At 38.5% G+C, this 27964-nt stretch overlaps 1 protein-coding gene across 1 annotated transcript in view; it reads left to right on the top strand.

Moving 5' to 3' along the window:
• Window positions 1-27964, top strand: part of CPS1 (carbamoyl-phosphate synthase 1) — a 142800-nt gene that overhangs the window by 100191 nt on the left and 14645 nt on the right. The window contains exons 26-32 of the mRNA XM_060151307.1: window positions 5054-5248; window positions 5669-5736; window positions 7397-7472; window positions 13118-13195; window positions 15624-15731; window positions 25101-25190; window positions 26586-26756. Coding sequence (XP_060007290.1) covers window positions 5054-5248; window positions 5669-5736; window positions 7397-7472; window positions 13118-13195; window positions 15624-15731; window positions 25101-25190; window positions 26586-26756 — 786 coding nt within the window. The remainder of the gene's footprint in view (window positions 1-5053; window positions 5249-5668; window positions 5737-7396; window positions 7473-13117; window positions 13196-15623; window positions 15732-25100; window positions 25191-26585; window positions 26757-27964) is intronic.

Genomic DNA, 27964 nt, shown 5'->3' with positions numbered 1-27964 from the left:
AGAATATACACAATTTTTAGTTCTCTCTCTGACCTGATTTTTCTAATGATTTTTTAATTCATTTTAGACACATAAGTGGGGATCAAAACAAGTACATTCTGCAAATATTTCTTGAATACCTTTTAAAATCAGGTTCAGCAGGATAGAGAGCTATAAAACCAGGTCCCTACATTTAAGACATTAAAATAAAACTGGAATCCATGACGTAATATGTGGAAAGTTACATAATTGTTTTAAAAATGTTAACAAGCATTACAAGCAATAGCAGCAGGCATTTTACACATAATTAATTATTTCCCCATGAAATGGTTTAAGGAAAGATGAAAAACTTCTACAACTGCCTTTGGATGCAGTTACATATGATGATAATGAGGTCCTTTTACTATAACTGAATTCAGTATGATAGAAATAAATAAATTGGCCCTATTTGAAGCTAATTGGTTTTTATAGTGCTACTATATATAATAAGGTAATTGTAAATGTTATGTTGAAGAACATAAGAACAATGTGCCATTGATGTATCCTTTAAACTACCCCACAAGAAATGTTATATATCATATGCACATATCATACACATATGTACATATATTTGTGTATGTGTTCCCTTGTTGTGTGTCTCCTCACAGCAGGCTTTACAAGCATTGTCCCTCATACCGGGTGTGCCTCAACCTTCGGAAGGCTGCCCTTATTCGACCTCGGATGCCCCTAGAGATTCTGAAGGCACTGAGGCATTCAGCTGTAAATTTGCGGAAAATTGGAAGCACGTCTAAACTTATTTAAAAGCACACATTTGAGTCACTTAGAAGGGCAATAGGCTTTCCCAAGCATACATAGCTACATGGGATGATAGAAAATATGATAGGTCCCTTGGTCCAGGTCTCTTGGTCTAGTTCAGGAGCAAGCCTGTTTCCATGGAATCAAAGAAGCACCTCTGAAGAAACCATTAAGGGGAAGTCAGAAAAGTGACATGGCCTGTGAGTAAAGCAGGCTGCTTTGGAGGGAGGTCTTGATCAGAAGTTGAGTGAGAGGAGATACTAGAAATGCCAAAATCTCCTTCCCACTTGTTCTTTTTTTTTTTTAAGAGAAAATGTTGTAGCGATATATCCCTTTGGCTGCATTTTTTTTAACTTTATAAAGAGCAACCCTTTAAACTGAAGTCATTAATTCCTTATGACTGTGCTCATGAGTTCTGCTCCCTGAGAAGAGATTTGCATTTTTATCTTTTATGTTTTGGTGTGTGAGTGTGGTACATATACACAATGGAATATTACTCAGCCATAAAAAGGAATGAAATTGGGTCATTTGTAGAGACGTGGATGGATCTAGAGACTGTCATACAGAGTGAAGTAAGTCAGAAAGAGAAAAACAAATATCATATATTAACGCATATATGTGAAACCTAGAAAAATGGTTCAGATGAACCGGTTTGCAGGGCAGAAGTTGAGACACAGATGTAGAGAACAAACGTGTGGACACCAAGGGGGGAAAGCTGCGGGGGTTGGGGGTGGGGGTGTGATGAATTGGGCGATTGGGCTTGACTTGTATACACTGATGCGTATAAAATGGATGACTAATAAGAACCTGCTATATAAAAAAATAAATACAATTCAAGTATTCAAAACAAACAAACAAAAATACCAGGCAACATATTTAACACCTTATGATGTCCCTGTCTGATTTGAGTCCTGATTATACAATTTTTCTTGCTTTTATGATGTATAATTTACTGGATCATACCCCATAGATATGTACTCTGCTTAATGATATAATTCTCCTATTTTTAACACCTAATACCATATGTATATGTAGACAATGGTACCTCTACTACAACTTGAGTTAAGTGAATGAAAGAGTGACAGACATTAATTAGTGACAGGCAAAACCCATCAGGTAATGCATCACTCTAAACCAGGATTGCGGTTCACTCCTAGCATTTGGTTTAATTGTAATTAAGTTTAAGATTCTGTCTGAAATGTTAAAAATGTTTTACTAAAATGCAAATTACTAAAAAATAGTGCATGATCAACCTCACTGACAGAATATAAATAGTGGAGGCTTGTACATTAGAGATAATACATGAAATTACAAAAATCAAGGCTATTTTTTGATGAAGTTAATGCTATTTCTGTTAGTAAGACAAGTTTTCTTACATTGTATTCTGTCAATAATACAGCATTTAATTTGTTTATAAAAATAAGGACTGACCAAAGAGATTAGTGTCTAAGGGAAATTGAGATGTTCTCAAATAAATTTGAAGAATTTTCTTTTCATTCCTCACTGCTAAAAATAAATTTCAGGTTAAAGATTATTTCAGAAATGTTTTTGTGCAGTGATACCTTAGCTTTGTGATATCAGGTTTAAAAAACTAAGAAACTAAGCTGGGTAAAAATACTACAAACAAATCTAGGTAACATCGGTAGAACTTTGGGACACTAATGGAATTACTTTAGGCCTAAAGTATTTGGAAATCCGGGAAACAAATCTGAATTTTAGAATATTTTATTTCAGAAAGTTACTTGAAACTATTTGTGTGATTGTATCAATATGTATGATAATAATTTATCTGTGTGGGATACCAGATTCTCTTCCCTAAGTCCCTACAAGTTCTGTGCTTGGAGTTGGGGCCAATTTAAGATAAAATTCTTCCACAAAACTCTCATCTATTAACTTCATCCCATAAATGTTCTCTTCTACTGAATTCTCTTTGCTGTACAGGCAAAACCTGCACAAACCATCACACCATTACTCTAAAACATTCCTATGGATGTGATTTGTCTTCCAAATGATGGTCTTTATTTCTGGAGGTCAAAGACGAGAATAGGGTTTTGCAGTGAATGTTTTTCTATCTACCACTTTCCAAAAAGAGTGTTTTAGAAATTGCTCTTCTACTAACTTCTAACATTCACTACCTTTGAAACCAACCAGAAAAACAGGGTTAGCTTCAGATTCAAAGATTTGGTATATTAGGTAAGCATAACTGCTTTACAATATGTAGAATTGAGTTCAAGTAAGTCTGTATTTGCTAGATGAGAAAAATGGGCAAGTCATTTCACCTTCACCAAGCCTCAGTTTATTTAACTGCAAAATGGGGATAGTAATAACTGCCTCAAAGTGATACCATGACCATGAAAGTCAAAACATCGTCTAGGGTATACAGTAATGTACTTAGTAAATAGTAGCAGTGCATATTATTATTGTTTTTAAATGTGTTGATTTATTGATAAAAATCAATTCCATAGAGTTATTTTTGAAAATATTGATATATTTATTACTTAGAGCCTTTTTATTCAACTGTAAGTACCTATTTAGTCCAATTGACTCTGATATTTGCTAACTGGCTACTTCTCCCTTAATTTTAGAATTTATTTTGAAGTCTTTCACATAAGAGACTTTTCTATATATTTAATTGAGGAATTCGTTTCTAGGCTTCTAAAATATTAATGCTGCTAATAAACTAAAAATAATAAGCAAATAAAAATACTATAGTTAAGAGAAAAATATTTATTAAAGGTTTTGCAAAAAATGGATATTGAACATAAAAAATGACGATAAAAGCAGTTTAAGTGTACTTATAAATATGCAGAAATGTGGACTGTTATTTTCCATAATGTTTACAATGAATTTAAGCACTCAATTGCAGGGTGTTTGCTTAGGCAGTATGTAATTTCTCTTATCAGAGAGAAATGAGCTTCATCCCTTTAAAAAATATTTCAGAATAACTTCAAATAATGACAAAATACATTTGGCACATAGGTATTCCTTCAGCAACATTCATTAGTAGGTCATTAAAGCAAACACAAATTACGCCCAGATCAATGGCCTATCAGATATTGTAATATTTTCTAATATAAATAATAATGTCTTATAATGTAGTAACACCTTTAATGTTTATTATCTTATTTGATCTACATACATAGGAACCTTATGAAGTAGGCAGGTATTATCCTAATTTTACAGACAAGAAGATTGAACCTCAGGGAGAGTTTCACGGAGGGAACCAAGAAGAGGAGGGACTTAAGTCCAAACCCAATTCCCCACCATCCCTCTTTGGCTCACCCTCACCTCTATAGCACTAGTCTCAAGAACATTTGAGATTTGGTGGGCTTTTAAGAAAAAAATCTTGAAGTTTTGACTGCTCATAGGAGATTAAGTTTAACGATTCAGGGACTGCTTGTAAGGCAAATAGTAAGGAAATAGGAATTAAAATGAGTTCTGGGTACTGTAGACAGGTACCAAGCAGCAGTAAAGGAGGCAAGATGTCACAATGAGAGGTAGGATTTAGACTGGACTTTAGGGATGGTTAGAAAATTGATAAGGGAAAGGAGAAGGGAGAAAGGAAACAGGCAGGGAAAGATTATGTGGAGGTGAGAAAGCTTGCTGGTGGGAATGCATGAAGGTGGGGACAGTGGGTAGGTAGTTTTCCTGGGGCTGACAGCAGTGATCATAGATAAGATTGGAAAGTCTTGATGGCCCCAGTGGTAATGAGTTAACACTATATCCTTTAGGCAAAGGAAACCTTTGGAGAACTCCGAGTATAAGAGTAACTTGGTGAAGCAGTCTTTTGAATGATTAATCTGAATGCGAAGTGCTGGGGTGGAGAGGAACAGCAGAGGGGAATGTTAAAAGGAGAGATCTGTATCCGTTTAAGAAATTACAACAGTAGTTCAAGAATTAGTTGATTATAATGTAAAATACAGGATGGAAATGTTCATTGACTTAATTTTCTTTTAATTGCCACATATGCAAATGTCACACGTTTACATGCAGCTGTATGGAAGTCGTGCACGGTAATCACGTGTAGTTTTATGGGAGTCTTACATGGTTATCATGTGTAGTTAGTTGTATGGGAGTCTTACAAAGCCTTTAGCAGGTAAGTGCCTGGAAAGTCAGGACTAAATCCGTTTACCTCTTTGTGGCATAACAATATATTCATTGATGGGAATAATGAAAATATCACAGTCATGTTCATTCAGCATTCTCAGGAAGGCAACAGAGGCCGTATTAGCATAGTTGTTCATTATCCAGTGGCTGATATCGAGGACATATTTTTCAGGCATGTGGTGGCTGTATCATATCAGTCGGGGGCCAGATTCCAAACAACCTGGCAGTCCCCCTGTACAAGAACGGTGTCAAGATCATGGGCACGAGCCCTCTGCAGATCGACAGGGCTGAGGATCGCTCCATCTTCTCAGCTGTCTTGGATGAGCTGAAGGTGTCTCAGGCACCATGGAAAGCTGTTAACACTTTGGTAAGGAGAGAAACACGAGTCTGTTTTTAATGTTCCATTTTGAAGAGTCGTAACCTAAATGTTAACTACCGCAGATGCTAACTGCAGGGCAGAGAGAATGCACTATGCTCAGTGAATTTACTTTAAAGTTGCTGAATTTCCATGATTGCAGTTAAATGCTGGTTATAAATTGATAGGAGTATTCTCACTGATTCCAACAATGGAAAGAAGTTCAAACTATTTTTGAACTAGACTTGATATTTAGAATTAGAAACTAGAAGTTTTATGTATTTTGGTGTCCAGTTTACATTTTAGTGGTGTCTTTTGGGAGAAAGAATAAAAGGAGTTGGGTTACCACTTGTTCTAACGATACCATTCTGCATTTTTATTGAATATTTTAAACTATTCATGCATTTTGTTGTTGTTGTTTCTATTAATTAGAATGAGGCATTGGAATTTGCGAAGTCAGTGGGCTACCCCTGCTTGTTGAGACCTTCCTATGTTTTGAGGTAATATATTGTTTTCTAAAACTATTATTTAAAAGTCAGGAGACACAGAACTGCATTCTGTATGCTAACAGCACTAGGCTTTGATGTGTAGTAATTTGTAAATCCATCGACAATCCCCATAACAACACAGCCAGAGTGAAGACCTGTGCACAGCTCTTCAGCCTAATGCTTTTCCTTCAGGGAGTGACAACACAGTGTCTCCAATCCTACATCTTAGGAGCATGGCTTAGGGCATCTCCTTGCCAAATGGAAGAGGATAGCTTTACATTAGAGAAGAGGACAATTTAAAAAAACAAAACAAAACAAACTTGGGATATCTCTCACCAGCATCTGTTCTCTGATACCCAGAAATGACAGCTTATCTTTGACAGTTGTCAGCACCTTCCGATGGTGCCTATGGTTTGAATTTATTTTTTTTGAGATTAGATTTTTTAAATAAATGAATTACAATGTTGGAGTTCATGTACAGTGTCTTTTATAATAAACTTTGAAACTAAGTTCTGTCATCAAAGGAGAAGTCGTCAACTGTCACTCTCTTCAGATGTTACCACATATAAAGAGCTACTTCACTGAACAGGGGCTAATAAGAGAAACGTCATTTGTTGTGCACAATTTGAAAGTGTAAATGGAATGTGAGATGGGATCCTTTAAAATAATGAAAAATTTCAAGTGAGGTGGGAAACTTTCCTTTTTCTTTAAGTGACATTCTGTGTAAACCACAGTCCAATACTACTGCTTCTCTGAGGTGTTAATGTACGTTAATTTAAACAACACAGGCACTCAAGGGGGGGTCACTCTGACTACTGTGCTCCCTCACATCATTGCGATCCGTATCTTTCTTTTAGTTCCCTATACTGTGAATTATCAGCGTCATTAGGACCTTAGCCTTCATGTCTTAAATAGATGAAGAAATTGAAAGCTCTTCAAGCATAAAATTTGCAATATAGTAGCAAACGTAAAGAAAAAGTTACTTTTAAAAGGAAGTGGAAAGTGATATTTTTCTTCCTTATTTCTTCCCTTCTGCTTAGTCTTCCTTCTTTCCTCCCCTCCCATCCCACTCTGAAAATGCCAAAATTCGGAGTAAATTGATTTCAGATAGTATTCTTTCTCAAGAATTTGAAAGGACACAGCTGAATACATTTCAGTCAGATACCATACATTATATTTGCAAATGTTACTAAAAAGTTGATTGTTTAGTAACCCAGCTGAGATAGTAGAATGACCTGCTTTGACAGCATAGTTGTGGGTTAAGATCAGCTATGGGTAATGAACTCTGAAGACACAAGTTTAGAAAGCTAGATCCTGGGATGAATCCTGTTACAGTATAAGTGTTACCTGGAACCAGAAGAGAGTTAAAACAATAAATCAGAAAGGCTGGACCGTGGGGATGTGCCACTGCTAAGAGCTACCATGGTTCTCTTTGGGCATTATCACATGTCCCACCCCCCTTCCTCGTCCCCAACTTTGGGGACTTTTTACTTTGGTTGATTGTCCTGTTGATTACATAAAGTCTCAATGTAGAAAGAGACACCTTCTTATTTAGCCTAGTCTGGAACTAGAGGTTGCCTGGAACTGTTCTGAGAAGCAATCAATTCTAGCATGCTTTACTTCTGAAGTGGTAAAAGAAACTGACCTCTTTTTTTTCCCCCTCCTTACCCAGTGGGTCTGCCATGAATGTGGTATTCTCCGAGGATGAGATGAAAAAATTCCTAGAGGAGGCCACTAGAGTCTCTCAGGTAGTGTCCTATTTCCTTCTGGTGACTTTTACCTTTTCTGTTCATTGCTACCTTGTTTTTATGTTGTTTTTCTTTGCACAGGATGTTATGATGTTTTTCCTTTTTTCTTCTACCCATTATAGTCCTAAATATAGAAATGAGAAAACACATATGCATTTAATTATATTTCGATCCTTAGGGTTAGTGGAAGAAGAGGAAGACCAGTGAATATTTGATCAGAACAGAGATTTATACGATTTTAGTCTCCAAGAGCAAGGCTGCATAAGCACAAACTTGTCTGTTAATGAGTTAGTTGCTGGTCAAGTTATCCATGGGATTCCCAGCCTCAAGGGCAGCCCAAGCATTGTCATCACACACAAGTGAAGGCTTCCCTGATTTTTAATTCTCACACCTGGAGAGCCTTTCTTTGCCTTAGTCAATCCTGCAACTTCAATAGTAAATCCCCTCACTCACCTATTGATTTTTTTCATTTTGGTACATTCCATTTGTAAGTTAATAAATATGTTTATAATTCTGTGTTCACTCAACCAGCTTTCTCCACTGTCCCAGCTTTTACGTTCTCCTTCGGCGTTACCTGAGTGTAATCCATTTAAGATTTACCCAGTGGGGTTATTGATCTGCAGACCTTGTACTGTAGAGGATAAAAGTAATGTTTTCTTTTTAAAAGCTTTCAAAAGCTAGATAGGGCTAAAAGAAAAAAAAAAAGGAGAGAGAGAGAGAAAACACAACTCATAGAGAAGAGTTTGATGTTAGGCAAGTGGAGTTTGGAGGGAGCCAAAGAGTGAAATCAGAGGCATTTGAAAGAGGAATAAAGAGCATGGACTGTTCCTGCACACATGAAGCTGGGCTTTGTTTCTGCGTGGCAGTTGCTCCCCAAGGAAATTTGGTCAGTGAAAAGAGTGCATAAGGATAAAGAGTGAGAAGAGACAGAGTATAAAAAAGAAACCAAGTGGATTTTGAATTCACTTTTGTGTGAAAGTCAGATAACTGAGGAGGGACTCTCTCCAAAGGGCCAGTTTTCATTAATGTGCTCTGGAGTGAGATACTGTCCTCTTCTCTATCTCACTCCCTGCAAGGGGTCCTGCCACACTCATCTTTTGAGAAACCAGCAGCCTGACCCAGCTGGTCTCATGTGAGTGATGAGGCAGGTGTTCTCTGTCTGGGACAGTGTATCTTATAGGGCCTCTACTTGGTAGAATATTTTTAAAATATTTTTTTTCTGCTAGCAGGTGGATAGAATCCTTACAGGGCCAAAGTTTTATAATAGAGGTGTCTTAATGGAGTACTTCTGGTTCAAGTCTCCCCATCAAACTACAGCAGAATCTGAGATTCTCAATTCAGTGAATCTAGAGTAAAACTAGCCCCCATTAATCATTGATCTATTTATGTATCCATTCATATTTAGCACCTGCTATATAACGACATTGTTCTCAGTATCAGGGGTTACATTCATGAAAAGATAGTCTCACAGAGGACTCTCTTTACTAGGGACATCAGACATCAAATAATTATAATTAAATATGATGAGCATTGCAATAGAGAAAATACATGATGTTGAAGGAGAGTGTAAAAGTATCAGGGTCCAGTCCTTGAAGAAGGGACTTTTAAATTGATTCCAAATGGTTGATTCAGAGTTAAAAGGTTTACATTGTGTGTGAGTAGGAAGAAAGAACAGCATATGTAAAGGCCTGAAGCTGAGAAAGAGCATGAAGTTTCTAGAAACTGATAAAGCATTCACTTATATGGCTAGGATGCCAAACATGGTGAGGAGTGTTGATTATAACGATGGTAGAAAGCAGAAAGACAAGGAGCAGATAAAGAGAACCTTGTCAGTTATATACTGAGGTGGATTTTAGTCATATTTTCTGAATACTGAATCACTATGCTGCATACCTGAAACTAACACAATAGTGTAAATCAACTATACTTAAACTAAAAAAAAAAGAGCAATTGAAAGTTAAAAAAAGAAAGATCACTCTTCTATGGTATAGAGAGTAAAATCTGGGACAAGTCTGAATTCATGGGAGGAGGTTAAGGGGCTGTTGTATAGCTCAGGGTAGAGATGACAGTGCCTTGGATCAGAGTAATGGTAGTAAAAATGGAGAGAAGTGCATGTGTTCTAGAAATATTGAGAATGTGTATTGAGGTTCTGAATGGATGGAGGTGGAGGGTGAGAGAGGATAAGAGATGATTCTTGAGTTTCTGCCTTAGACAGCTGGATGGACAGTGGTACCATTTATTGAAACAAGGAACACTTCAGGGAGAAATTTTAGAGGGGGAAATCATATATGTAATATTTGACCTTTTGAATGTGAGATGTCTGTGAGAAGTCCAAGTAGAGATGTTCTGAAAGCAGAGGGTTACATAGAATTGGAATTGAAGATCAAGATCGTGGCTAAAGACAGAGATGTAGATATAGATTTGGAAGTCAATAGCGTATCATTGTAATTGAAGTTTTGAGATTGGAAGCAATCACCTGGGATAGTATAGAGGAAAAGGAACAGTTAAGACAGAGATGAAAGGAGTACTGGCATTTAATGGCTGAGCAGGGAAGAAAGAACCACAAAGGAGCCTGAGAAAGAAATATGAAAAGGTGATCATGGACACCTAAGGAAAGAAGTGCTTTAAGAGGGCCAACAATGTATAATGTTGCTGAAAGACTGAAATGTATTAAGAAATTTTCTTCCTCAACATATTAAGGACTATTTCATAAATGTGTTCAATTGGCCAGGATGGAGGATGCTGTTGTTGCCCCCCTTAGATCCCTTTACCAGTGGGGGCACCCATCCCCCAACTGCTGTGGTAGCTGATGACACCTCCTAGCAATACTTCTCAGGATAACTATTCTCAGTCAAATGGGAGCCTCTGTCAGCCAGGAGGCAAGATACCTCACCTTACTACCACGCTCAAAATGCTGGACAGTGACTGCCCTTTGCCTTAAGATGGGACTTACTCTGTGCTGCAACTCAGAGCTCCCTCTGTGGTAAGGCCAAATCCAGTCCCCACTGAGACCACGAACTTCCTAGTTTTTTCCTGCTGCCCCATCCTGCTTTTCTCACTCCCTCAATATATCACTTGAACAAGAACCCCTGTCTTAGGCTGGACTAGAGAGACTAAGACAGCTGTTAAACTTTATCTTTGTTTGCAGTTATATTGTTATTATAATATATGGAAAAATTCCCACGTAAGTCTCAACACAGCTCTACCAGGCCTGCCAACAGTCAACATCCAATATTTTAAAAAAGAGAAACAGAGATGAAAAAAATTTTCCATGTCCGATAGGACTTTGAAGAAAAGGAAGTGGGGGAAATTTCTTCATTTAATAATAAATTTAAGAAGAGAGAAGCTTATTTATGGCTTGAGACATTGGTTATTTTGAATTTTTTTTACAAAATTCACTTCTATTTAAAATGTTCTGTTAAAGGACATAAGATATATTACATTTTTTTAACTTTTTATTTTATATTGGAGTATAGTCGATTAACAATGTTGTGATAGTTTCAGGTGCACAGCAATGGGACTCAGCCATACATATGGATGTATCCATTCTCCCCCAAACTCCCCACCCATCCAGGCTGCCACATAACATTGAGCAGAGTTCCCTGTGCTATACAGTAGGTCCTTTTTGGTTATCCATTTTAAATACAGCAGTGTGTACATGTTGATCCCAAACTCCCTGACTATCCCTTCCCCCCATCCTTCCCCCCTGGTAACCATAAGTTCGCTCTGTAAGCCTGTGAGTCTGTTTCTGTTTTGTAAAGAGGCTCATTTGTATAATTTCTTTTTAGATTCCACATGTAAGGCATATTGTACAATATTCCTCTTTCTCTGTCTGACTTACTTCAGTCAGTATGACACTCTCAAGGTCCATCCATGTTGCTGCAAATGGCATTATTTCATTCTTTTTAATGGCTGAGTAATATTCCATTGTATAAATATACCACATCTTCTTTATCCATTCATCTGTCAATAGACATTTAGGTAGCTTCCATGTCTTGGCTATTGTAAACAGTGCTTCAGTGAACATTGGGGTGCGTGTATCCTTTTGGGCCATCTTTTTCTCCAGATGTATGCCCAGGAGTGGGATTGCAGGGTCATATGGTAGCTCTATTTTTAGTTTTTTAAGGAACCTTCATACTGTTCTCCATAGTGGCTGTACCAATTTACATTCCCACCAACAGTGTAGGAAGGTTCCTTTCTCTCCACACCCTCTGCAGTATTTATTGTTTGTGGATTTTTTGCTGATAGCCATTTTGACTGGTGTGAGGTGATATCTCATTGTAGTTTTGATTTTCATTTCTCTAATAATTAGTGATGTTGAACATCTTTCCACATGCCTCTTGGCCATCTGTATGTCTTCTTTGGAGAAGTGTCTATTTAGGTCTTCTGCCCATTTTTTGACTGGGTTGCTTCTTTTGATGATATTAAGCCTCATGAGCAGTTTGTAAATTTTGGAGACTAATCCCTTGTCAGTCACATCATTTGCAAATATTTTCTCCCAATCTGTAGGTTTTCTTTTCGTTTTGTTTATGGTTTCCTTTGCTGTGCAAAAGCTTTTGAATTTAATTAGGTCCCATTTGTTTATTTTTGCTTGTATTTTAGATATATTTAACACATATGCATAAGATGATAAACTCCAAGGTAGTGGCCAAAAGGAGTTAGTGTTCAGAGCAAAAAGACATGTTCAGAGAAGCCTTCAGGGAGGAGGTGGCATTGAAGCTAGGCCTTGAAGCATGGGTTGAAATTTGAAAGATGAAGCTGAGGAGAGAAGGTGGAGTGCATTTGTGGAAGAGAGGCATGGAGACAGGTAAAGACAGGGTCTGGTAAGAAAACAGCAAGTGGTGCCGGTTGCTGGTGCCTGGGGCAGGGGAGAAGAGATGCCTAAACCCTGGAGGCCTTCATTCAACCACTTCTTTTAGTCTGGAAAAGCACCTAGTGATCAAGCTGCGGAGGGCATTGCAGCACTGTCGTGAAGGAACTGAGTGTGGGAAGAACATCAAGAATAATAAGGGGTCTGAAACAGCTGAGAGAGGGAGAACATTTTAAGATTTATACAGAAAAATGTTTGATTTTGCAGTCACAAATGTCACACTTTAGAAGTGATTTAAAGTATGTCAATTCCATGTAAATAATTCCATCTTTGGCCTAATAAAACTGAAACAAAATGCTGCTCTCCTTCTAAGTTCATTCACAATTCTCATACAGAGAACTAATGGAGGGCATTGTAGTGCTTAGAAAAGATAAGTGTAGGAAGAGAGGAAAAACCTGAACCAATACTGATATATAATTATAAATAAAATAGAGAGCTATTTATAACTCTGGAGACAGAAAAGCAACCTCATTCTGCCCTCTCCTTAGCCTCCTCTTTTCTCTAACTCACCTAGAAGTCGATGTTTGAAATTTCAAAACTCATGTTCAATTCACTGAGAACTGAAAATTGGAGAAAGATTTCCTCTTCCTCACTGTTAGCAGAGAATGACCGTGTTCTTACCAAACAAACTGGCTAATGAGTTTGTGTAGTATGTTGACCATTGTTTTTTTTTTTCAAGTATTGCCGTGGTACTGACTTAAGGTACACGATTTATTTGACCCCATACATGTAATTTCAACTAAAGTTTCTGCCCTTCTGTTTTCCTCGGTGACAGGAACACCCAGTGGTGCTGACAAAATTTATTGAGGGGGCCCGGGAAGTGGAAATGGATGCTGTTGGCAGAGATGGAAGAGTAAGTGCTTTATCTCCCACCCCCTCTTCCTGCCTTCCCATCAGAATTTTTTTCTTGGCAATTTAGAAATGTTAATTCAGATTAGAGTTCGTGATTTCTACAAAACAGGTCTCTAAAAATAATGGACAAGTCTGCTCAGTCAAAAAAAATTGTTCCATTTCACTGACAATTCAGTTGATGTGTCATGGGTATCATATCTTCTGCTTTTCATACTGTTAGAATTTCTCTTTGATGATATTAAAAATTATCATCCTGTACTCGTTCTTTTTGAATAGATTTTCTCTCTCATTTTCTTTTGTCTTGGTGTTTCCTTTTTTGTTTCAATGGATATTAGAAAAACATCCAGTACTTTTCTTTCTGAAGTTCCTAATTGAATCCCTAGTTTTTCTTCTCTCTTGATTTTTCCATCCTTCTCCTTTTTATTGGGTTAATAAAAGCAAAACTAAACAGAGTAGGGTGGGTAAAGATAATAACATAAAATTGGCTTACCATATCACATCTTGTATCACTAATACAATGAATGCCTCAAACTTAAGGGAGAAATGAAAGTATAAGAATTCTTTCCTTTAGTTTTCAAGTTGTACTAATAAAGCATGTTAAAGCTTTTTTTGTTTCTTTGTTTTGGTCTTTTTTTTTTTTTTTCTCTTCCAGATTAACAGTTCAAATCAAGGTTGTTTCAAAAAAATACTATATATATAGTAAGGATGACCTCTTATCGTATAATCTAGAGTTTAAGCACCCTTAGATATCATTTATTTCAACCCCTTACTCCCCAAGGATGAGAATTTTCTTCACAGCAACCCTGGAAAGTGGTCATTTGCTTTCTGTTTAACTCTTGGTTATACAGAGCATAAAAAGTTGTAAGATGACATATATATATTGTTTTGTTTTGGTTTTGCTTTTACTTCTTGGACATCTAATATATTCCTTCTCTTGAACTAAGATCTGCTTCCCTAGAATTTTCATCCCTGACCTGCTGGCCTCCAGAGTTATGGAGCATATGTATATTCTTTCCCACTTGAACATTTATGTATTTGAGACTGAGGTATAAAATAAGAGGAATGTGATCATACCAATGTGGAAGTGGAGAATGTAAGACTGGCCTACAGATATTTATGTTTTTTCAAATATTGTGCTGGTAAAGTAATGCTGGTCAGTTGGCCTGACTTGGTTCCATTTTGCTAGGATATGCTCCTGCCCTAAGATTCTCTTAGACCTTGACCATTGCTTATCATCCTGGACTCCTTCTTTTGGAAATGTTCCAGGTTATTCACATAACTTTTAAACAGTCACACTCAGACGTGGACCTAGTACTTCAGACATATAACTTTTTTTCAGAGTTCGGTGAGGTGTTGCCTCCCCATTTCTAGACAGTGTAAAAAATTTGAGCGCTGACTCTGCACTAAATATCATGCCAGGCACTGTTTATGTGTTCTGTTTTATCCTTACAAACATTCTGTGAGGCAGATACCATTGTTATTCCTATCTTATCAGAAACCAAGGCTAAGGAGATAAGGTATCTCACGCAGGTCACAGAACTCATAAGTGACAGCAGGAGTACTGGGACTCAAATGTCACTCTGCTTTAAAGCATCTATAAATCTGATAAACAAATCTTCACTGTAATTTATTTAAGTCTTTTACAACCACCCTATTATTCTCCCCCACTCTCAGCTTTATCATTTTCCAAAGACACACATACTGTTAACATTCAGGTTATTGTGGTTGAGACCGTAAACTTTGCAATCGGACAGATAAGTGTTCAAAATCCTGACTTGGTCACATAGCAGTCACATGTACTTGGGTTATTTATTCTTATATTGCCTTGGTTTTCTTACCTCTAAAAGAGGACAAGAATATTTTCCTCTTGCTTCCTTCCTGTCTCAAATTTCAGTTTAAAGATCTCTTGTAGGTGGCCAGTTAGCTCAGTTGGTTAGAGTGTGGGGCTGATAAAGATCTCTTGATCTTTAGCTCTTACATTTTCTTTCTGATCCATCTAAGTTATGACATTTACCTAAGCTAGATATTGACCTCTCCCATCTTTTCTTTTCCAGTGTTTAAAACTTAACCTGGAAGGAAAAGATAAAGCTATCTCCAGTGCCCCCCGAATGCTTTATTTTCCTATCCATTTTTAAAAGTCATTATGAGTTGGCTTAGTTGCCTTCTTTTCCTGGTATTAATAACTATTCTAATCAATGGAAGAGGGAGGTAAGCTTTCAGACACTCTCAGCTGCCCTTAGAGATGATCTGTCACTGCACAGGGAGGCTTGGTGACGCTACCTATGCAGCTCTTTCTACTCCTCTCATCAGAAACTTAGCAAAGAAACTGCTCAATGCTGGAGGCATCTGTTAGAATTAGGGGGATGGGTCAGGCAGTAGATTCATTGAAGAAGAGCTGACACTTCTTTTGCAAATCTTCTTTTGGCCAGGTCATCTCCCATGCCATCTCTGAACACGTGGAAGATGCAGGCGTCCACTCAGGAGATGCTACTCTGATGCTGCCCACACAAACCATCAGCCAAGGAGCCATTGAAAAGGTCATCATTTATAAATAAAAGTGGAAGGGGAAAAAGATTTCAAACATTTTTATTTAATTGGGGCTGGATTGTGAAGGGTCTTTTTTTATTATGCATTTTCTCTTTTTGTTTATAAATTTATTTATTTTATTTATTATTTTTGGTTGTGTTGGGTCTTCGTTGCTGTATGCAAGCTTTCTTTAGTTGCAGCAAGCGGGGGCTACTCTTTGTTTCAGTGCTCGGGCTTCTCATTGTGGTGGCTTCTCTTGCTGCAGAGCACAGGCTCTAGGCACATGGGCTTCAGTAGTTGTGGCGCATGGGCTCTAGAGCGCAGGCTTGGTAGTTGTGGCGCACGGGCTTAGTTGCTCCGTGGCATGTGGGATCTTACTGGACCAGGGCTCAAACCCGTGTCCCCTGCATTGGCAGGCGGATTCTTAACCACTATGCCACCAGGGAATCCCATTAAAAACATTTTTTTAACTAGGTAGCAGTAGGACATGCCCCAGGTAAAATTTAATTTTGAGGGGAACTTCCTCCTCTGAGTCTGCTGGGTATTTTAAAGATGATAATTTCCTTCACTGCCCTTCAGAGCCCATTTGGTTGTATGCTAGTGCAGTGGTTCTCTAACTGTATGCATCATAACCACCTGGGGGACTTGTTAAAATACAGGTTACAAGACTCCTACCCAGCTTCTAAATCTGTAGTTCTGAGCAGGCCCCCAGAATTTGTATTATTATCAAGTCCCCATGTGATGCTATTGCTGCTGGTCTGGGGACCACATTTGGATAACTACTGCTGCAGATGATTCTAATGTTTGGGCCACTTACAGGTGAGCAGCATCTAAAGCAATGTTTCTCAGAAGCAGGTATGCAGCAGTCACGTGAGAACTTTCTAGAACCGATGCTTTCACTGTCTGCCCTTACCCTCACCTCAAATAGTACCTTATGATATATCTCTTTCAAACCCTCTTTTGGAACCACTGCTTTAAAGACCTTTCCAGTAATAATGACTCTGCCTCAGTACTCAATATGCATGCTAGGTGTTGTCTTTGAGGCTGTCATCTTTTTTTTTTTTTAATCAGTCAACACATGTTTATTTGTGTACATTTTTTTAACATCTTTATTGGAGTATAATTGCTTTACATTGTTGTGTTAGTCACTGCTGTATAACAAAGTGAACCAGCTGTACGTATACATATATCCCCATATCACCTCCCTCTGGCATCTCCCTCCCACCCTCCCTATCCCACCCCTCTAGGTGGTCACAAAGCACCGAACTGATCTCCCTGTGCTATGCAGCTACTTCCCACTAGCCATCTATTTTACATTTGGTAGTGTATATCTCACTTCGTCTCAGCTTACCCTTCCCCCTCCCCGTGTCCTCAAGTTCATTTTCTACATCTGTGTCTTTATTCCTGTCCGGCCCCTAGGTTCTTCAAAAAAATTTTTTTTTTTTTAGATTCCATATATATGTGTTCGCATACGGTATTTGTTTTTCTCTTTCTGACTTACTCCACTCTGTATGAAAGACTGTAGGCACATCCACCTCACTACAAATAACTCAATTTCATTTCTTTTTATAGCTGAGTAATATTCCATTGTATACATGTGCCACATATTCCTTATACATTCATCTGTCGATGGACACTTAGGTTGCTTTCATGTCCTGGCTATTGTAAATAGAGCTGCGATGAACATTGTGGTACATGACCCTTTTTGAATTATGGTTTTCTCAGGGTATATGCCCAGTAGTGGGATTTCTGGGTCATATGGTAGTTCCATTTTTAGTTTTTTAAGGAACCTCCATACTGTTCTCCATAGTGGCTGTGTCGATTTACATTCCCACCAACAGTGCAAGAGGGTTCCCTTTTCTCCACACCCTGTCGAGCATTTATTATTTGTAGATTTTTGATGATGGGCATTCTGACTGGTGTGAGGTGATACCTCATTGTAGTTTTGATTTGCATTTCTCTAATGATTAGTGATGTTGAGCATTCTTTCATGTGCTTGTTGGCAATCTGTATATCTTCTTTGGAGAAATGTCTATTTAGGTCTTCTGCCCATGTTTGGATTGGGTTGTTTGTTTTTTTAATATTGAGCTACGTGAGCTGCTTGTAAATTTTGGAGATTAATCCTTTGTCAGTTGTTTTGTTTGCAAATATTTTATCCCATTCTGAGGGTTGTCTTTTTGTCTTTTTTATAGTTTCCTTGGCTGTACAAGAGCTTTTAAGTTTCATTAGGTCCCACTTGTTTATTTTTGTTTTTATTTCCATTTCTCTAGGAGGTGGGTCAAAAAGGATCTTGCTGTGAGTTATGTCATAGACTGTTCTGCCTATGTTTTCCCCTAAGAGTTTATAGTGTCTGGCCTTACATTTAGGTCTTTAATCCATTTTGAGTTTATTTTTGTGCATAGTGTTAGGGAGTGTTCTAATTTCATTCTTTTACATGTAGCTGCCCAATTTTTCCAGCACCACTTATTGAAGAGGCTCTCTCTTCTCCGTTGTATATTCTTTGCTCCTTTATCAAAGATATGCTGACCATAGGTGTGTGGGTTTATATCTGGGCTTTCTATCCTGTCCCATTGATCTATATTTCTGTTTTTGTGCCAGTACCATACTACCTTGATTACTGTAGCTTTGTAGTATAGTCTGAAGCCAGGGAGCCTGATTCCTCCAGCACCGTGTTTCTTTCTCAAGATTGCTTTGGCTATTCGGGGTCTTTTGTGTTTCCATACAAATTGTGAAATTTTTTGTCCTAGTTCTATGAAAAATGCCATTGATAGTTTGATAGGGATTGCATTGAATCTGTAGATTGCTTTGGGTAGTATCGTCATTTTCAAAATGTTGATTCTTCCAATGCAAGAACATGGTATATCTCTCCATCTGTTTGTATCATCTTTAATTTCTTTTATCAGTGTCATAATTTTCTGCATACAGGTCTTTTGTCTCCTTAGGTAGGTTTATTCCTAGGTATTTTATTCTTTTTGTTGCAATGGTAAATGGGAGTGTTTCCTTAATTTCTCCTTCACATTTTTCATCATTCGTGTATAGGAATGCAAGAGATTTCTGTGCACTAATTTTGGATCCTGCTACTTTACCAAATTCGTTGATTAGCTCCAGTAGTTTTCTGGTAGCAGCTTTAGGATTCTCTATGTATAGTATAATGTCATTTGCAAACAGTGACAGTTTTACTTCTTCTTTTCCGATTTGGATTCCTTTTATTTCTTTTTCCTCTCTGATTGCTATGGTTAAAACTTCTAAAACTATGTTGAATAAAAGTGGTGAGAGTGGGCAACTTTGTCTTGTTCCTGATCTTAGAGGAAATGGTTTCAGTTTTTCACCATTGAGAATGATGTTGGCTGTGGGTTTGTCATACATGGCCTTTATTTTGTTGAGGGAGGTTCACTCTATGCCAACTTTCTGAGGAGTGTTTTTCATAAATGGGTGTTGAATTTTGTCAAAAGCTCTTTCTGCATCTATTGAGATTATCATATGGTTTTTCTCCTTCAGTTTTTTAATACGATGTATCACATTGATTGATTTGCATATATTGAAGAATCCTTGCATTCCTGGGCTAAACCCCACTTGATCATGGTGTATGATCCTTGTAATGTGCTGCTGGATTCTGTTTGCTAGTATTTTGTTGAGGATTTTTGCGTTTATTGGCCTGTCATTTTCTTTTTTTTTTTAAACATCTTTGTATGGTTTTGGTAACAGAGGGATGGTGGCCTCGTAAAATGAGTTTGGGAGTGTTCCTCCCTCTGCTATAATTTGGAAGAGTTTGAGAAGGATGGGTGTTAACTCTGCTCTAAATACTTGATAGAATTCACCTGTGAATCCATCTGGTCCTGGGCTTTTGTTTGTTGGAAGATTTCTAATCACAGTTTAAATTTCAGTGCTTGTGATTGGTCTGTTCATATTTTCTGTTTCTTCCTGGTTCAGTCTTGGAAGGTTATACCTTTCTAAGAATTTGTCCATTTCTTCCAGGTTGTCCATTTTATTGGCATAGAGTTGATTGTAGTAATCTCTCATGAGCCTTTGTATTTCTGCAATATCAGTTGTTACTTCTCCTTTTTCATTTCTAATTCTATTGATTTGAGTCTTCTCCCTTTTTTTCTTGATGAGTCTGGCTAATGGTTTATCAATTTTGTTTATCTTCTCAAAGAACCAGCTTTTAGTTTTATTGATCTTTGCTATCATTTCCTTCATTTTTCTTTTTCATTTATTTCTGATCAGATCTTTATGATTTCTTTCCTTCTGCTAACTTTGAGGGTTTTTTGTTCATCTTCCTCTAATTGCTTTAGGTGTAAGTTTAGTTTGTTTGAGATGTTTCTTGTTTCTTGAGGTAGGACTGTATTACTGTAAACTTCACTCTTAGAACTGCTTTTGCTGCATCCCATAGGTTTTGGGCCACCGTGTTTTCATTGTCATTTGTTTCTACATATATTTTGATTTCCTCTTTGATTTCTTCAGTGATCTCTTGTTTATTTAGTAGCATGTTGTTTAGGCTCCATGTGTTTGTATTTTTTACAGATATTTTTCCTGTAATTTATATCTAGTATCATAGCATTGTGGTCAGAAAAGACACTTGATACGATTTCAATTTTCTTAAATTTACCGAGGCTTCATTTGTGACCCATGATATGATCTATCTTGGAGAATGTTCCATGAGCACTTGAGAAGAAAGTGTATTCTGTAGTTTTTGGATGGAATGTCCTATAAATATCAATTAAGTCCATCTTGTTTAATGTATCATTTAAAGTTTGTATTTCCTTATTTGTTTTTATTTTGGTTGATCTGTCCATTGGTGGAAGTGGGGTGTTAAATTCCCCTACTGTGATTGTGTTACTTTCGATTTCCCCTTTTATGGCTGTTAGTATTTGCCTTATGTATTGAGGTGCTCCTATGTTGGGTGCATAAATATTTACAATTGTTATATCTTCTTCTTGGGTTGATCCCTTGATCATTATGTAGTGTCCTTCTTTGTCTCTTGTAATAGTCTTCATTTTAAAATATGTTTTGTCTTATATGAGAATTGCTACTCCAGCTGTCTTTTGATTTCCATTTGCATGGAATATCTTTTTCCATCCCCTCACTATCAGCCTGTATGTTTCCCAGGTCTGAAGTGGGTCTCTTGTAGACAGCATTTTTATGGGTCTTGTTGTTGTATCCATTCAGCCAGTCTATGTCTTTTGGTTGGAACATTTAATCTATTTACATTTAAGTTAATTATTGATATGTATGTTCCTATTACCATTTTCTTAGTTGTTTTTGAGTTTATTATTGTAGGTCTTTTCCTTCTCTTTTGTTTCTTGCCTAGAGAAGTTCCTTTAGCATTTGTTGTAATGCTGGCTTGGTGGTGCTGTATTCTGTTAGCTTTTCTTGTCTGTAAAGGTTTTAATTTCTCTGTCAAATCTGTATGAGATCCTTGATGGGTAGAGTAATCTTGGTTGTATGTTTTTCCCTTCCATCACTTTAAATATGTCCTGCCACTCCCTTCTGACTTGCAGAATTTCTGCTGAAAGATCAGCTGTTAACCTTATGGGGATTCCCTTGTATATTATTTGTTGCTTTTCTCTTGCTGCTTTTAATATTTTTTCTTTGTATTTAATTTTTGATAGTTTGAGTAATATGTGTCTTGGCGTGTTTCTCCTTGGATTTATCCTGTATTGGACTCTCTGTGCTTCCTGGACTTCTTTGACTATTTCCTTTCCCATACTAATGAAGTTATCAACTGTAATCTCTTCAAATATTTTCTCAGTCCCTTTTTTTTCTCTTCTTCTTCTGGCACCCCTATATTTCAAATATTGGTGCATTTAATGTTGTCCCAGTGGTCTGTGAGACTGTCCTCAATTCTTTTCATTCTTTTTTCTTTATTCTGGTCTGCAGTAGTTATTTCCACTATTTTATCTTCCAGGTCACTTATCTGTTCTTCTGCCTCAGTTATTCTGTTATTAATTCCTTTTGGAGAATTTTTAATTTCATTTATTTTGCTGTTCATCATTATTTGTTTGCTCTTTAGTTCTTCTAGTTCCTTTTTTTTTTTTTTTTTTTTTTTTTTTTTTTTTTTTTGCGGTACGCAGGCCCCTCACCACTGTGGCCCCTCCCGCTGCGGAGCACAGGCTCCAGACGCGCAGGCCCAGCGGCCATGGCCCACGGGCCCAGCCGCCCCGCGGCACGTGGGATCCTCCCGGACCAGGGCACGAACCCGCGTCCCCCGCATCGGCAGGCAGACCCCCAACCACTGCGCCACCAGGGAAGCCCTCTAGTTCCTTTTTAAGCATTACTTGTATTTTCTTCATTCTCTTTCCATGATATTGGATCATCTTTACTCTCATTATTCTGAATTCTTTTTCAGGTAGATTGCCAGTTCCTCTTCATTTGTTTGGTCTGGTGTGTTTTTACCTTGCTTCTTCATCTGCTGTGTATTTTCTTTGTCCTCTCATTTTGCTTAATTTACTGTGTTTGGGGTCTCCTTTTCACAGGCTGCAGGTTCGTAGTTCTCGTTGTTTTTGGTGTCTGCCCCCAGTGGGTAAGTTTGATTCAGTGGGTTGTGTGGGCTTCCTGGTGGAGGCGACTGGTGCCTGTGTTCTGGTGGATGAGACTGTATCTTGTCTTTCTGGTGGGCAGGACCCCTTCCGGTGGTGTGTTTTGTGGTGTCTGTGACCTTATTATGATTTTAAGCAGCCTCTCTACTAATGGTTGGGGTTGTGTTCCTGTCTTGTTAGTTGTTTGGCATGGGATGTTCAGCACTGGAGCTTGCTGGTCATTGAGTGGAGCTGGGTCTTAGTGTTGAGACGGAGATCTGTGGGAGAGCTCTTGCCATTTGATATTACGTGGGGCTGGGAGCTCTCTGGTGGTCCAATGTCCTGAACTTGGCTCTCCCAGCTCAGAGACTCAGGCCTGACACCCAGCCAGAGCACCACGACCCTGTCAGGTACACAGCTCAGAAGAAAAGGGAGGAGAAAAAGAAAGAAAGAAAAAAAAATTAAAAAAATAAAATAAGTAAAAAGTTATTAAAATAAAATTTTTTTAAAATTACTAAATTTAAAAAAATAATGAAGAGAGCAACCAAACCAATAAACAAATCTACCAGTGTCAACATGCACTAAAATCTAAACTAAGATAACCGTATAAATCAAAAACTAGTCAGTCGCATACAGTAAACCCCAACTCTACAGTTGTTCCCAGAATCCACCGCCTCAATTTTGGGGTGATTTGTTGTCTATTCAGGTATTCCAGAGATTCAGGGTACATGAAGCTGATTGTAGAGATTTAATCTGCTGCTCCTGAGGCTGCTGGGAGAAATTTCCCTTTCTCTTCTTTGTTCACACAGCTCCTGGGGTTCAACTTTGGATTTGGCCCCACCTCTGCGTATAGGTCGCCTGAGGGCGTCTGTTCTTCTCTCAGACAGGATGGGGTTAAAGGAGCCGCTGATTAGTGGGCTCTGGCTCACTCAGGCCGCGGGTAGGTAGGGGTACGGAATGAGGGGTGAGCCTGCGGCAGCAGAGGCCAGCATGACATTGCAACAGCCTAAGGCGCGTTGTGTGTTCTCCCAGGGAAGTTGTCTCTGCATCACGGAACCCTGGCAGTGGCGGGCTGCTCAGCCTTCCGGGAGGGGAGGTGTGGATAGTGACCTGTGCTCGCACACAGGCTCTTGGTGGCGGCAGCAGCAGCCTTAGTGTTTCATGCCCGTCTCTGGGGTCCCGCGCTGATAGCTGGGGCTTATGCCCATCTCTGGAGCTTGTTTAGGCGGTGCTCTGAATCTCCTCTCCTCTCACAGCCCGAAACAATGGTCTCTTGCCTCTTAGGCAATTCCAGAGTTTTTCCCGGACTCCCTCTCGGCTAGCTGTTGCACACTAGCCCCTTCAGGCTGTGTTCACGCCGCCAACCCCAGTCCTCTCCCGGATCTGACCCAAAGCCTGAGCCTCAGCTCCCAGGCCCCACCCGCCCCGGCGGGTGAGCAGACAATATTCTCAGGCTGGTGAGTGCTGGTCAGCACCAATCCTCTGTGTGGGAATCTCTCTACTTTGCCCTCTGCACCCCTGTTGCTGCGCTCTCCTCTGTGGCTCTGAAGCTTCCCCCCCACCATCCCCTGTCTCCGCCCACGAAGGGCCTTCCTAGTGTGTGGAAACTTTTCCTCCTTCACAGCTCCTTCCCAGAGGTGCAGGTCCCATCCCTATTCTTTTGTCTCTATTTTTTCTTTATTCTTTTGCCCTACCCAGGTACGTGGGGAGTTTCTTGCCTTTTGGGAGGTCTGAGGTCTTCTGCCAGCATTCAGTAGGTGTCATGTAGGAGTTGTTCTGCATGTAGATGTATTTCTGATGTATCTGTGGGGAGGAAGGTGATCTCCACGTCTTACTCTTCCACCATCTTGAAGGTCCCTCTCTGTCATCTTAAGTAACTTGGGGATGTTCCTTTAGTCTTCTGGTATATGAGGTTAGGCTTAGCTTTTTTAGTGAGACTTTCCAATAATCCTGCCATCAGAATCTAGGCAGGCCTGTCTGGCTAGTTGTACATTGGACTGAATTCTGAAGGTCTTACTTTGTTCTAGAATGTGAAGGTAGCAGGATGCTTTGTAACAGCAGCAACATAAAGGAACACTATCCTGGGATTTCAAATGTACTTCAATTTTTTATATCAGGATAAATGGCCTCAAGAACTCAGATTTTTCCAAATCTCTCAGAGCTCATTGTGTCATGGACTCTGTTTCCTTTTATAACTGACTAAGTTGCTGAACCACTCTTGTAAGAGTAATGAATGAGGAACTCTTGGTTCCAGCAGTCAGTGCTCTCTCTTTGCATGAGTACCTTCTATCTCTGGTTGGATACGGGAATTCCTATATGTGACATGCAGAGCCTCCCTGCAAGGGAACATGTTTCTTCTGACCATAATATCTACCCTTGCAGTCTAGGGCAAAAGAAAAGCACATAAAAGAAACCTCTCTGGTCTCTTTGCAGTACCATGTAATTTTAGGACCTGCACTTCTCAGCAGGTAGGTCATTAGATTGATACAGAGTTTGGACTGCAGTTTTGGTGCTAAAGCAACTAGACTGAAAGGATTCCATTTAGCCCTGAAAATAAAACCAGAGTATATAATTGTAGGTAGATAGATGCATTTGGCAGAAAGATAATCCTGTAAGATTATTTGTTCTTTTCCCTGCTATCCTGTTGTGAATATTTAGTACATTTGGTACAAATATTACTTTGTTAATAGAAGCCTAATAATGGCTTCTATGATTACTATTACTATTATTATTATCCGTGGAGATGTAGTTCTTTGTAAAGAGAACTGAAAGAAATCTAAATTTAAGGTGCTGTATCTTTTTTGTTGGTTTGTTTTTAAACTAAGGAATGTTCTTTAGCACTGTATCATTGTCCTTTTTATCTAGGTGAAGGATGCTACCTGGAAGATAGCAAAGGCTTTTGCCATCTCTGGCCCATTCAACGTCCAGTTTCTTGTCAAAGGAAATGAGGTCTTGGTAAGAAATGCCAAGGTGTTTGAGAGGACACCACTGCTGTGTTATGTCATGTTGGTTTGTGTCCCTCTGGTACTCTTCTCTGTGAACACCACCACAGAGCAGCTGAGACCCCTGCAGCTGATTGTGTCTGAGTATGGGAGTTGCACAGCACATAATGCCTGCCTTGTTTGAAAGCACTGATATGTCAGTCACAGCTTTGAAAAGCACTCTGATCCACTGGAAAGAAGATCACTGACTGCCATCTTCAGTACAATATAGATGGATGCAGTAACTATCATAAAGTAATCTGTCCAGGTTACTGTAGAATAGTCATAAATTACATGTACTGAAGTTTACTTTCTCAGAGAAGAAAGCTGTTTTGGATACCATTTACCAAAAAAATAAAAAATGTTAATTCAACTAGGTTAGTCTTAGTTAAGTTAGTTTATTTAATGTAACTAATCAGTAACCAATATTGATTCCTCACCTACTATGCAAAGTCATAAGGTGGCTACAGAGACGTATAGAGCCCAGTCTCTGCTCTCAAAGATCCACGATTTAGTGAGAACTGGGGAGAAGATGAATTTTTAGATGACTATAACGTAAGTCAGAATATAATAGCTGCTAGAAGGAATGTACAAGTAAAGTGGTATCGGAGGCACAGAACAGAGAGAGCCTATCTATTAGTGTGTGTGTGTGTGTGTGTGCGTGTGTGTGTCTGTCTGTATGTCTGTGTGCCTGCACATATGTGTATGAGCATGTATTTGACTGTCATATGCCTGATTTGGGATGGATCATAAAAGATTTCAAGGAAGATTTTGTAATTTGAGCTGGGTCTTAAAGAATAGCTGGAATTTTGACAAGTAAAGGAAGACAGAAAGGACAGTACACATACAATATGTGTGGGTAAATTTGGCGCATTTTAGGAGATAGTGACTAGTTCAGTTTATCAATGACCAGCTGATGATGACTAGCTCAGTTTATTATTTTTCCAGGGAAATCATGGAAGGTAAACTTAGAAAGAAAGACTGGGGCCAGAAAAGTGGTACAAGATAACATAGAGGCAAGAGGATAGAAGTCTTTCAAGGGCTAGACATTAATCTCATGGCCAGTAGAAATCCACTGAAGGCTTTCTAGTAGGGCTGTGGCATTATCTGAACTCTGCATTAAAACAAATCTGTCAAGAGTGTGTGGGGATGGAATTGTGGAACGGGGATGGCAAAAAGTCAGAGTTCAAGGACACTGACTGAAAGGAAACCAGTTAGCAAAAGTCAAGCAGTGGGGAGAAAAGGAAGAGGCTGGCAAAGCAAGACTGGGCCCCAGTAACAGCTGGAACCAAAGTGGCCAGGAGCATATTAATATTGTCATTGTCTCTCACCATCCTTCCTCTTCTTTTGAATTTTGTTATCTCTCCAGGTGATTGAGTGTAACCTGAGAGCTTCTCGATCCTTCCCCTTTGTTTCCAAGACCCTTGGGGTAGACTTCATTGATGTGGCCACCAAGGTGATGATTGGAGAGAACATTGATGAGAAACTCCTTCCAACATTGGAGCATCCTATAATTCCTGCTGACTATGTTGCAATTAAGGTAATATTTTCAAAAATCTTAGTCATTTTTTAAGTTCCAAAGAAATGAAAGGAATAATTTTTCATCAAAAATAATCTCGATACGTTCTGAACCTTGTAACTGAAGTGCTAGACTACGGGATTATGATGTTTGCTTTGAATGCAGTTGCGATGCAATGTATAGCATTGCAATGCATGTATAGCATATTGCAGTGTATAGCAGTGCAGTTGCTATACAGGCAACTTTATGTGTACTATTGTGCATTTCAAAAATTAAAATAATATTTAGAATTACATAACTTCAAAACCAACTAGCTGAGTGACTTATAAACTACATTTATGAAGCTGATGCATAATGCTGCCAGTTTAGTTGGTAGACAGAAATTCTGAACGTATCTTCTTGGGATAAGGCTTCAGTTGTGTCAAGACTTCAGGAATGCATGAATCTTGTAAAAGTGTTACCTTGTGGTGGTGGTTAAATGTTTACTGCCTTGGCTTAGTTCCTATTTTCTCTAGTGGCAGAATTTTCTCACAGTGGTACTGTGAGGGCAATGAAACTGATGGCACCTTTATGAAGAGTGACCAGGAAAATTTAAGGTTTGTTCACTAACTTCAAATACAGGCATGCCTTGGAGATATTGTGGTTCGGTTCCGGACCACTACACAATTTTTTTGGCTTCCCTGTGCATATAAAAGTTCTATTCACACTGTACTGTAGTTGGTTAAGTGTGCAATAGCATTATGTCTCAAGAAACAATGTGCATACCTTAATTAAAAACCACTTTATTGCTGAAAAATACTAATCATCATCTGAGCCTTTGGTGAGTCATAATCTTTTTGCAATAGTAACATCAATGGTCACCGATTGCAGATCACCATAACAAATATAATAATAATAAAAACATTTGAAATACTGTGAAAACTACCAAAATGTGACGCAGAGACATGAAGTGAGTAAATGCTGTTGGAAAAAATGGTGCCAATAGACTTGCTCAATGTAGGGTTGCTACAAACGTTCAATTTGTAAAAATTGCAGTATCTGTGAAGTGCAATAAAGCAAAGCATCATGAAACAAGATACGCCTGTATATGTGTATATTTTGAATAAGAACTTTATCATAAATCCATTGTATTCCTCTAGCTGCCTCAGTATACCCATGAACAGAGTATTTATAATAATGACCTTTAACTACCTCACTGGACATTATGAGGATTAGTGAGATATTATGTA

This window comes from Lagenorhynchus albirostris, chromosome 6 (genome assembly GCF_949774975.1).
Source record: "Lagenorhynchus albirostris chromosome 6, mLagAlb1.1, whole genome shotgun sequence".
Taxonomy (NCBI): Eukaryota; Metazoa; Chordata; class Mammalia; order Artiodactyla; family Delphinidae; genus Lagenorhynchus; species Lagenorhynchus albirostris.
The sequence above is the reverse complement of the archived record's forward strand: the minus strand, read 5'-3'. Positions and strand labels throughout refer to the sequence as shown.